Genomic DNA, 12,333 nt, shown 5'->3' on the forward strand with positions numbered 1-12,333 from the left:
TCTCCTGCATTGGCAGGCAGATGCCTTACCACTGAGCCACCAGGGAAGCTCTACTGGTCACTTAGGGTTTGATTTTCATACCTTCTTTACTTGCTTAACTGCCACCCCAAAGCTCTCTTCTTGGGAGGTTGGCTGAGCTCACTCCTGCACACCTTGCTGTTTTTAGAACTCCTGGTCCCCACTGGCCCCAAAGATTGCAGTCTTGGCTTCTATGGCTGCCACAGGCTAGGACCTCTGCCAGGGAGTTCCAGGAACTCTGTTTCAGGGAACCATGGTCCCGTGCTGTGAATGGCTCCAGCCACAGGAAAGCAAGGATGGTTCTGATTGGGAGAGTCTGGGGCAGCCTTCCAGAGGAGGAGGCAACAGGTGTGGCCTTGAAGAATCAGGAGCATTCAAGGCGTTCCAGCACTGTTCTCAAGTAGCACTCAAGCATTCAACAGTGTTTGCCCAGATTTCAGTTAAGTCCTGCAAACTGAAACATGTCTCTCTATGTGAGGATTTACTGCTGTCTGAAGAGCTTTCTCTGGATGATTGGAGAAGGTCATATAATACCTCTGACTTCCACACTCAAGGACTTCCCTGGTGGCTTAGTTGGTAAAGAATCTGCTTGCAGTGCAGGAGAACTGGGTTCAATCCCTGGGTCAGAAAATTCCATAGAGAAGGGAATGGCCACCCACTTTGGTATTCTTGCCTGGAGATTTCCATGGACAGAGGAGCCTGGCAGGCTACAGTCCATGGGGTTGCAAAGAGTCGGACACAACTGAGTGACTAACATTTTCACTCCACATTCATAAAATACTGACCCTCTTTCAGATGAACTAACATCAGGGCCCAGAGAGCCGCTTCTTAGGAAATCCCACTTCTCTGGGTGAAGCAGGCAGGTTCCTTCCTTCCTGTGTCTCCCAGGCTGGGGCAGCCCCCTCCGAGTAGGTGGACTGTGGGCTCAGGGAGTGGAGGGGTGGTGGCCAGTGTAGGTCAATTCACAGAATGTTCTTTTGGTTTCCAGCCAAGGCTGCTGCAGCTGTGGTGGGCGGAGGTGAGTCTCTGCCAGGCCAGGCTTGCCCTTGTCTGTCCCCAGGCCCTGGTACTGGCCTTGTACCTGCCCCAGCCTGCCCCAGGCCTCCTGTCCATGGTAGGGGAGGAGGCACTGGAATGAGAATGAGGAGTTTCCATGGAAACTCGTGTGGAGGCAGCCCCCGGGGCCCAGGTTTCTTGCAGACCCTTTACCGTGTGACCTTGGATGTGGCTTTGAAATCCTCTGCGCTCAGCTTTCCTCGTGAAAGACATGCCAAGCCTGCTCTTTCAGGGTTACCGTGAGGACTACGCAGGATGACACATGTGCACAGTTTGGACACACGAGATGCACTGAGAAGCCCAATGGCTCTGGCTTCCAAGGGCTCTGCAGCTATGCCGTGGAGGCCCAGAGTTGGGACTCAAGTGGGGCTCAGAATGTGTTCCTTGCTTTATGCTGGGCCCTCGGTAAAATTTGCTTAAAGATTTCCTCAGCAAAGACAGGAAGCTTGCAAATGTCCCCCTCCCCCTCCCCAGTTCCGGCATCTTACTAAGGCAGAAACTAAGCCCTTTCCCGAGGAAGGTCCTGCTGAGAGCCAGCACCGTGCTCCCGGCGACCCCACAGCCCTTCCCTCTGCTTTCCCCATCAGCTGGGGCTTCCCTGGACTCCTGACTGCTGACCACGCCTCCTGGAGTCTCTCCCAAGCTCAGACTTAACCTTCTCCAGACCTCCCAAAGCCCCCCAGGCTTGATGTCATGTGTATGTTTGGAGGGGGATATCCATCACCCCCTCATCCTAGCTCCTCTCCCTGTTCAGCTTCCACCGTGGCGGCTGTGCCCATGGTGCTTAGCGCGGTGGGCTTCACCAGTGCAGGAATCACTGCCTCCTCCTTGGCGGCCAAGATGATGTCAATATCTGCCATCGCCAATGGGGGTGGAGTTGCCGCCGGCAGCCTGGTGGCCACGCTCCAGTCCGTGGGTAAGTGTCCCCCGCATGGCTTGCTCGTAGAGCTGAGGGAGAAGGACAGGAACCTCGGAGCCTCAGTGCCTCTGGCCCTGACCTCAGCCCCAGTAAGCCCCAGTCTGCCTATCCCTTAGTATTGCCTCCGTGGTCCCTCTCTCTCTCTGGGTTTCTCTGAAGCAGATATAGGAAGGAGGGAAGATGCTCTGGCCTGCAGCTGTTCTGGGATCAGGCTGACTCCGCCCAAAGCAGATTTTCTGGGTTAGCTGGAGCATCTCTGTCCCACCTGGGGTTCAGCTTTCTTCCCTGGAGTGGGAGGCAACTCCCAGCTCTTGACTTCATCACCAGAGTTCATGCCTTTGAGTACCTGCCTGCAGCAGCACTCCCGCAAACAGAGATCCTTAGGGGCTGGGGAAAAAGAGGAGGGTTCAGGGTGGGATCTCTGGGCCTGACGCCCCTGAGCCTGCCCACCCCACTCTACTCACCCTCTGCTTCTCCCCCAGGAGCAAGCGGACTCTGCCTGTCATCCAAACTCCTGGTGGGCATCGCTGGGTCCACCCTCGTGTCCAAATTTTTGGGCCTGTAACAGTCCCCTGTCGCTCCCTCGGCAGAGAAGAGGACCAGGTGGGGTCCTGCCCACCAGCCTGATGCAGTGAGGGACCCAGTCCTGGGGTGACAAGTGCCAAACACTGCACCCCCAGAGGAAAATGAGAAATAAAAACGAGTTGTGGAAACAAAACAAAATGAGTTGTGCCACGCCTCTGGGTCCCTTCCTTCTTGTTGGCCTGAAGTCATTTGGGGGGAAGGCTCACCACTCTTAGAGTGACATGGTGTTGGGGTGCCCAGAGTTGGACTGAGTCTAAATGTGAAGACTGGAGGTTCCCCCTGCCTGGCTTAGGGCTGTGTGTGACCCCAAGGGGTCACCTCCACTCTGGGTCTGCATTGACCCTTCTCTATATGGGGAGCTCATTTAAATAAACTCCAAGGTCTCAGCTAGGGTGGGTGTTAGGCACAGTGCCTGTGCAAAGTCAGGAATGGAATGCAAGGGCGCTCCCTCTTTGGAGCTTCATTTGCAGGCACCCTACCCATAGCTGTTTTCTAAGTGGCCTGCCTCAGGCTCAGAAAGCAAGGACCTCAGGATGTCACCGCTTCCTTCCGAAGACAAAGTCCGGTGTTTTGGCTTTTCTTCTCCCCCAACAGCTAGAAAAGAAACCTAGTTTGTCAGAGGGGCCTGACTTCCCAGCTAGTGGTGCTAGTGGTAAAGAACCCGCCTGGCAATGCAGGAGACATAAGAGATGCGGGTTCAATCCCTGGCTTGCGAAGATTCCCCTGGAGGAGGAAATGGCAACCCACTCCTGTATTCTTGCTGGGAAATCCCATGGACAGAGAAGCCTGGCAGGCTACAGTCCATAGGGTTACAAAGAGCCATTTACGACTGAAGTGACTTAGCACACCGCACTGATCTTTCCGCTTCAGGGCCTTGGTCCCTAACTACCCTTCTCACCCCAGTATAAGGCCTTTTAGAAACTCCTTATCAGCAGGATGGGTTCCATTCCAAAACATCAGAAAATTCACTTAGGGGTTGATTCAGTCCTCCTTGCCACGAAATCTTTGAGCATGTGCTGTTGGAGAGGCACTGGGCTTGGTGCTAGGGAATTTGGCCTTCCCGAGGCAGCACTCCTAGTGGCTGGGTGGATGGACCACCAGGCATTGGTCCACTGATGCTGGCCTCTGATGACACCACGGGCCAGCCCAGGGCTCTGGGCATGCCCAGAAGGAAGCACAGAACAGTACTGTCTTAGTCCGTTCAGGCTGCTGTAACAAAAACACTATCAAATGGGCAGCTTATAAACAATGGAAATTTATTTCTCATAGTACTAGAGGCTGGGAAATCAGAGATCTAGGCTACAGCAGATATCGGTTCCTAGGTGACTGAGTTTTCTCTGGATCCTTACATGATGGCAGGGGCAGAAGAGCACTCTATGGCCTCTTTTATAAAGACGTTGTCAGCTTTAAAAAGTCAGAACCTAAAAGTTGAGAGTTGGGTTTTATTTGGTGGCAATTTTAGGACTTCAAGCCCAGGAGACAGCACCTCAAGTAACTCTGAGAGAACTGCCCCGAGAAGGTGAAGGGAGGAATCAGGTTACATAGAAGCTTGTAACAGAGGGGAGGTAGTCTGAACATCAGAATTATTGTTGTGAATTAAAGGAAACGAGATATCTCAAGTTAAGAAATTTAGTGCTTTTCTGTGCATGGGGCTTTTCAATGTTATGGGAAGATGCAAGTGTCTGGGCTCACTGAAATCATCTGTTTCATATGCATCTCAGCTATCTGGGGCCAGTCTCCTCTGTTTTTCACATCTCGAGTTCCTCAGTGCTCACTGTAGGGACGGGCTGCAGCCTGAATGCGGCCAGACGGAGCAGGTATCCTTCTCCTTCCTAGCTGCCCTGGAGGGCTGGAATCACTGACGACTGTGACATCCTTGTTTATTGACATGGCAGGAAATGCTCCATTTCTCAGAGGGGTACAAACATTCAGACCATAGTAGGCATATTGGGGAAGGGGAGCTTGAATTCTACCCGGAGGGTTTTGGAGAAATGCTGAAGGGTTTTCAATATGACTGTGACCCTATCACAGGCCCGACACCCGCTGAACACCCTCTCCTTGGAGCCATCAGCAGCCTGCCAGGATCTCAGTTCCCAACAAGCAGAGTAGGCCCTGCTCACAGCAACTAGAGAAAGCCCCCAAACAGCAGTGAAGACCCAGCACAGTCATAAATAAGTAAAATTTTTTTTAAAAATTGACCACCCCATATTTCACAGCCTCTTGCCTTCTGAGAGAGCCCATAGTCTGTCTATTGAATATGTCTCTCTCTAAATAAATCCATTGTTACCTATCACTTTGCCTCTTGCCGAATTCCTTCTGTGCTGAAATATAAGGAACCCGAGCTTCCTTAAGTCCTGAGACCAGGTGTGTGATCTTGATTAAAAGACAGTGGATTCAAGTCCCAACTTGGGTTTTGGCTGGGTTTGAGTCCCGGCGGAGTTGTACAGTTCCAGTAGGGCATGAGGAGGCAGGGCAAATTCCCACTGTGGGAATCTAGCTAGGATGGCTTCCTGTCTTCATCAACATGACAGAGGACTACTCTTTGCTGCTGGCAAAAATCAGAGCCCTGATCTTTGGTTGGTACATGATTCCCAGCCAAGGACTGCATTCTCAGTCCTCTTGCAGTGAAGCGCTCACAGCACTGGGTCTGGCCAGTGGGAAGTGAGTGGAAATGTATGCAACTTTCTGGGCATGCCCTTAAGGGGAGTAGGGGGCTTTGCCTTGCCCCTTCGCCTCTTCCCATGGGCTCTGCTGTGGTCAGGGGGGATGACCATCCTCCACCCTGCAGATGACAGCAGCATTTTGAGGAAGGCAGAGCAACAAGACTGCAGGAGTCTGGGCCTCCCTGAGCTGAACCACCATTCCGGCTCTTATGTGACTGAGTAACAGAGAAAGAAACCGCTCATGTTTAGGTCAAGAGGGCTTCTTTTACAATAAGCAAACGTATACTCTCATGAACACGGGGGAATCTTTTGATCGCAAGTAATAGAGAAATCAACCCAATAAAGAGAGTTACTTTTACCTGTTCCTTCTCAAAATCCCACTAAAACAACAGGAAAGGACTAAAGATAGGCTTAAACCCATATCAAAAAACAGGCTGGGAGAGAAGATGACAGTAACATAATTTAGGAGGCAGAAATCACACAGACCTGGGGCTCCACTTGGCAGTCCCAACAAAGTTGAATCTTAGGGTGTCAGTGGATAAAGGGAAAAAGAGGCAACTATGCCCTTAGGACTCCAGAACCTTGGACATCAGAGTGGTGTGTGCTACTGCAGGTTGGCAATAAGGTGGACTGGCAGCAAGAGGGCTGGCTGAAAGTCTATTTAGGAAGCAGGCAGGCCCCCAGCTAGTCCCCTCTGGCAGACTCCTGGAAGTTTCATTTTGGTGAGGTGAGGTCCCTGGGCCAGGAGGCACCCGGAGCTTCAAACTGAGAATGAGAGTCTCCTTACATGGGTTGAGACCCTCCATCTTCCTCATTGACAGGAACTGAGAATGCTGTAGCTAGCCTACAAAATCCAAAACGGAGGGAGGATTGGGAATCAGACCAGCCCAAGAAAAGAAATTGCTCATGTTCTGACATCTGGAAGGAGATGCCTGTTGAAAGGTTCATCCAGACCTCGTGCAGTCTCCAAGTTGACGAGAGCCACTCCTGTGGCAAAGCCTGCCATGGTGGTGGCAAAGCCTGCCATGGTGTTGCCAAATTCCTGACTCCTTGTCCGCTGATGCTGAAGAGACAGAAAAACATGATCCTAAAGGATACATGCACCTCAATGTTCATTGCAGCACTGTTTAAAAGTCAAGACATGGAAGCAACCTAAGTGTCCATTGACAGAGGAATGGATAAAGAAGATGTACACATACACTCAGCCATTAAAAATTATGAAATGATGTCATTTGCAGCAACATCAATGGACCTAGAGATTGTCACACTGAGTGAAATCAAACGGAGAAGGAGAGAGATCACGTGACATCCCTTATATGTGCAAACTGAAAAGAAAATACACAAATGAATTTATGTACAAAACAGACTCACAGAGGACAAACATGGTTGCCAGCAGGGAAGGTTGAGGGAAAGGGATAGTTAGGGAGTTTGGGATGGACACGTACACACTGCTATATTTAAAATGGATAGCCAACAAGGACTTACTGTATAGCACATGGAACTCTGCTCAAGGTTATATGGCAGCCTGGATAGCAGGGGAGTTTGCGGGAGAACGGATACATGTGTATGTATGGCTGAGACCTTTCACTGTTCACCTGAAACTATCACATTGCTAATCAGCTATATCCCAATTTAAAAAAAAAGAAATACGGAGATAGAGTTTGGAGGAAATCGAAAGATGGCTTTATTCCTCTACCAGGCAATGGGAGAACACAGCAGGCTATCGCCTCAAGAGCTGTGCCCTCCTCCTATGTAGAGTTTAAATTTAAAGAAGTTATGTATAAAGAAAGCTGAGCACCGAAGAGTTGATGCTTTTGAACTGTGGTGTTGGAGAAAATTCTTGAGAGTCCCTTGGACTGCAAGGAGATCAAACTAGTCCATCCTAAAGGAAATGAACCTTGAATATTCATTGGAAGGACTGATGGCTGAAGCTGAAACTCCAATACTTTGGCCAACTGATGTGAAGAACTGACTCCCTGGAAAAGACCCTGATGCTGGGAAAGATTGAAGGCAGGAGAAGGGGACCACAGAGGATGAGATGGTTGGTTGAATGGCATCACTGACTCAATGGACATGAGTGTGAATAAACTCTGGGAGTTGGTGATGGACAGCGAGGCCTGGCGTGCTGCAGTCCATGGGGTTGCAAAGACTTGGACACGACTGAGTGACTGAACTGAACTGAACTGATGTAGCCTGGGTCTTGTGGTTTTAGGGTAAACGATTGGCTCAAAGTAATGAATGTCTTGCATTGTTCTTCTTGAATTATTTCAAAACAGTCACAGCTGGTGTCAGGCAGCCCAGTAATTGGATCCATTTATCTCTGGGTTATTGACCTGTGACCTTCTTTCTGAAATACAAACAGCTATAAGGGGTGATTTGCTATCAGATCAGATAAGAGAGTGCAAAGAAAGCAAACACCAAGTGCAGGATATAACTTACATCAGCTGTCCCCAGCCTTTATGGCACCAGGGATGGTTTACATGGAAGACAAGTTTTCCATGGGCCAATGGGGTGGGTCATGGTTTGGAGATGATTAAAGTGCATTACATTTATTGTGTACTTTATTTCTATTATTGTTACATCAGCTCCACCTCAGATCATCAGGCATTAGACCCCAGAGATTTGGGGACCCCGGGTTTACATAGTATCGGGGTGATAGGTTAGCTTTCTGAAGGACAGATTGAGTCAGACACTACAGATTAGTAACTATTAAAAGTGGGGCTGATTAACTCTTTCAGGCCTGTTTACGTTTCTCCTCTAGCCTGCTCCCTGTTCTCCTTACTTCCCTTGTTCTCAGGAGAGGAAAGAAACTTCTTTTCTATTGTTATTGCAATGATGCGACATCTGTGAAGGCTCAAACATGAAAGGGTTTGTGCTCAGTCATCCAACTCTTTGAACCCCTATGGACTGTAGCCCGACAGGCTTCTCTGCTCATGGGATTCTCCAGGCAAGAATACTGGAGTGGGTTGCCATGCCCTCCTCCAGGGGATCTTCCCAACTCAGGGATCAAACCCGTGTCTCTTATGTCTCTTGCATTCAGACAGACTCTTTACTGCTGAGACACCTGGGAAATCTGATATGGAAGGGAAGCGGATATAAGTCCCTCCCCCAACCCTGGCGTCTCTGGCCCTCTCTCCTCTTTCCCCCCAGCCCTGGGGCACTCATCCTCATCCTCTGACAGAACCACAGCCTCACCACTGGCTCACCCATCCCCCGAGAGACTCGAGGAACCAAAGGGGCCCCATGGCTGGTCTGAGACTGTGGAAAAGGGAGGTGGGGGGAGGGTAGCGGGCCCTGGCAGGATACGGACTGAAGTGCCAAGACAACCATAGGATCTGCATTGGGAGAGGGAGGAAAGGGCTTCTGTTTCTTTGGAGCCCCACCCTCTGTCCTCCTGAGTCCCCCCAGCAATGTCCGAGACACCTCTGGGGCACCCTAAGCACCCCCATGTTCATGCATGCATGCTAAGTCGTCTCTGACTCTTTGAGACCCCATGGACTGCAACCCATCAGGCTCCTCTGATCACGGGATTCTACAGGCAAGAATACTGGAGTGGGTTGGCATTTCCTCCTCCAGGGGATCTTCTGACTCAGAGACCAAACTCGGTGTCTCTTACCCCCAGAGCAATTCTAAAAGCACTGGGACAAGAGCAGCAGCAAACAACAGTAAAAACGTATTTACTCTGGTTAAGACACTGCGCGTGACGCATCACAGAAAATCCACACACTATTCCAAGAAAGGTCACACTGCCGCCCCTGTTTTTATAGACGATGTTGAAAGAACCTGTAAGACACGAACCCAAGTCCCTGACTCCAGCTGCTATTGAAGACGGGCTTCTTTCCATAACTCACATTTTCTTGGTGCATTATCTCCAGGAGATCTGGAGCCTTTACCTGGCTCGCTGCCCATCAGCTCTGTCCCTGCTGCCTGCTCAAGCAATCAGCTTGTGTTCAGGGAGATAAAATAGCTTTCATAATAACTCAAATAATTTCAAAGTGATGAAGAGACCTGAGGGTGGGGAGGGGTACACTTAAACAATTACAAGCCTTGTCCAGCCAGCCTCCGCCAGACTCTCTTGAGTGACTTTGGAAATAGGAATTTTCTAGCAGAAAAGGAAACTGAAAAGGAAAGGGAAACTGAAGTTGTGCCAGGCTTTCCCTGACAAGCTACAGAATTAGGGACTGTCTGCTGGTTTGCGTGATTGCCCTCAAGGGCCTTGACCCGTGGCTTTGTGCAGGGTAGCGTTTCCCAGATCTTGGCTCCCTGTCTGCCGATGAGGAAAGGAAATATGGAGATAGAGTTTGGAGGGAAAAGAAAAGAGCAGCTTTATTTATTTATTTATTTTTGAAGCGCAAAAGGGAAACACAGTTGGCTAGAGCCTCAAGAACTGTGCACGCCCTCTCTGGAAATAGGGAGAGGTTTTCTATCATCATTCTTTCTCCTTTTGCAAGGTTTCGAAATGGCCACAGCATTTAGGCAATTGAGGAATTGGGTCTGGTGTCCCTAAACGTATTGTCTCCTGACCTTTTTTCCCCCCCCTTGAAATGCAGAATGCTGCACGAGAGTGTAGGGAGAGAAGAATGCCAGGGGCAGAAGACAACTTATTTGAAGTCAGAGAGTAATTAGCTTTGTTTAGCTTTGTGAAGGGCAAGTCTAGCTACAAGTACTTGTTAGTGTTAACAGTAACAGCTAAAGAATAACCAAGATTGTTTAACTCTTGAAGATCTGTTTAGCTGGTATGTGCTGGTATGTGACCTCTGGAGGTGGGGAGTTATCCCCCAAAACTAAAACCCGTCCCTGGCTGGGGGCTATTCTGGGTGGGGGGGAAACACCTGACACCTCCAGCCTGTCTTGTAGCCCCCAGGGGCAGGGCCTGGCAGTGGGGAGCAGCGGGCAGGCCCTGGGAGCCAGTGCTGGGGAGACCTGGACAAAGCTCCCACAGGATCTGTTGCTCTAGCGAAGTGGAGAGAGTGGTGAACCAGGATTTATGCCGGGCGCTGCACGAGGTGACAGGGAGGAGGAGAGGGAGGGGCGAGGAGGGGGCTTCCCACGTGGCTCAGTGATAAAGAATCCACCTGCCAATGCAGAAGACGCAGATTCGACCCCTGCGCCCCCCTGCACAGAGTCTGGCATGACTGAGCACGCATGCACTGCCGCCCAAGAGGTCGATCTGATCAGGAGTTCAGCTGGGGGTTTGGAGTTCTTGTTCCTATGGCTGCCGTCTGTGACCCAGCAACTTCACATCTGGGTTCCCTGGCCTTCCCGCCTGGCGGCCAGGGCCGAGGGGTTCTCTGTGGCCCCAGCGGGTCTCAGTCTTTGCAGGGCTGTGGACCTGGACTTGGGGGCGCTGTTTTCTGATTACCGTTCCCCTCCCCCTGCTGCCCCAGTGGTGGGCGGAGCCTTACTATCCCAGTCCAGAAAGTTTAGCACCCCAATTTCAGGGGTAAAGGTTTTTTTTTTTTTCCTCTCTCTTTTTCTTTCCTGTCTACAGTGATCTTCACCTGTGCTCTGCGGACTACAGTTTAGTCTCCTTGCCCTTGCAGAATAAGGCTTTTGTTCCCTAGGGGGTGGGGCTGCAGCTCCCCTCTGCCAGTCTTGCCTCAATGAGGGACGTTTTCCTTGGGTGTCCTCCTGCCTCCAGTCTTTCTTGAGAGCACCCAGTGTGTCGCTGGGAGAAGAACCTTCAGGCTGGCCTGAAGCATCCATCCTTGTGACTGTAGCTCCCCAGGACCCGCTGCACTCACGCAGGCCTATCCTTGCCCTTGAGTCATCAGTTAAGGCTTTCAGCTGAACTTGCACCCCCCTGCACCGGCCTCAGCTCCCTCCTGTGGTCTGCCCAGGGTAGTCTCCAGGGCTCTCCTTGGAGGAACCTGACCTCCCTGAGAATTCAGGCCCATCTGGTGGGCCCCTCTTCAGCTCTTTCAGGGGTTCAAGGAAAGTTATGCTTTTGTAAGTTTTCTGGCTTTTTCTTATTGTTGGGGGGAGTAACACTCTCTCCAGCTTCCTGTGTCCTAAGCATCCCCTCCTTCTTCATAGGGTCAGGAGCAGCAGTTTTAGAACTGATTATCTCCTCCTTTAAAGAGACTCCAGAGAATGAGGCCTCTCTGGAAGGGAGAGCTCACTCTGGGTGGGAACAGAGTCTCAGGGGAGACCAAGAACTCTTGTCGCCAGGGGAGGAACTGGTAAACGCCAGTTCCCCTTCAATTTTCCAGACACAAAGCATAGGGACCACTCCTGACCGCATCTCTTCCACTCGAGGTACCCACTGTAACACTTGGCACACGGCACTCTCCTTGTCCTGGTGGTCTGCTGGTCAGCCTCCCCACAGCATTCTGAGAAAGGCCAGTGCCCTGATCAACTCTGGATGTCCAGTGTCCATTAATGAGGAAGGGCAGAGGGATCTGGGGTCAGTGGCTCTATATGCATCCTGGATACCCCTCATCTCTGCCTACCTAGGAATCTCTGTCAACCCCACTATTGAGTGTGACCTCCTAAATGGCTCAGTGGTAAAGAATCTACCTACCAATTCAGGAGCCAATGGAGACGTGGGTTTGATCCCTGGGTGGGGAAGATCCCCTGGAGGAGAAAATAGCAACCCACCCCTGTATTCTTGCTTGGGAAACCCTATGGACAGAGAGGTCTGATGGGCTTTAGTCCAGGCGGTTGCAAAGAATTGGATACAACTGAGCAACTAAGCACTCAAGCATCATTAAGTGAGTGGTAGACTGAGACCCACCGATGGCCCACGAATGGCCCTAGGTTATACAGCCCATGCTCTGTAAGATGGGGACCAACGAGAGCCTCCTACCAAGTGATACTGTGCTTGATCAGCTGCCCACCCCCTTCTGCCCCCCACCAGAAGACAGGTTGGGAGTGTGGTGGTTCAGTCGCTAAGTCATGTCCGACTCTGTAACCCTATGGACTGTAGCCCACCAGGCTCCTCTGTCCACGGGATTTCCCAGGCAAGAACGCAGGAATGGGTTGCTACATCCTTTTTTCCAGGGGATCTTCCTGACCCCAGGGATTGCACTCATGTCTCCCGCATTGGCAGGTGGATTCTTTACCGCTGAGTCACCTGGGAAGCCCATCAGG

The 12,333-nt window shown here is 51.0% G+C and overlaps 1 protein-coding gene across 7 annotated transcripts in view; it reads left to right on the forward strand.

The window, feature by feature from the left end:
* LOC104985839 (interferon alpha-inducible protein 27, mitochondrial-like) overlaps nt 1-2,716 on the forward strand; it is an 8,202-nt gene extending 5,486 nt beyond the window's left edge. For all 7 annotated transcript variants that reach the window (XM_010836231.1, XM_010836227.1, XM_010836228.1 and 4 more), the window contains 3 exons: nt 1,007-1,036; nt 1,829-1,990; nt 2,476-2,716. In XM_010836231.1, coding sequence (XP_010834533.1) covers nt 1,007-1,036; nt 1,829-1,990; nt 2,476-2,558 — 275 coding nt within the window. In that variant the 3' untranslated portion in view covers nt 2,559-2,716. The remainder of the gene's footprint in view (nt 1-1,006; nt 1,037-1,828; nt 1,991-2,475) is intronic.
* Nucleotides 2,717-12,333: the final 9,617 nt, after the last annotated feature.

Source organism: Bison bison, unplaced genomic scaffold (genome assembly GCF_000754665.1).
Source record: "Bison bison bison isolate TAMUID 2011002044 unplaced genomic scaffold, Bison_UMD1.0 scf7180017864061, whole genome shotgun sequence".
Lineage (NCBI taxonomy): Eukaryota > Metazoa > Chordata > Mammalia > Artiodactyla > Bovidae > Bison > Bison bison.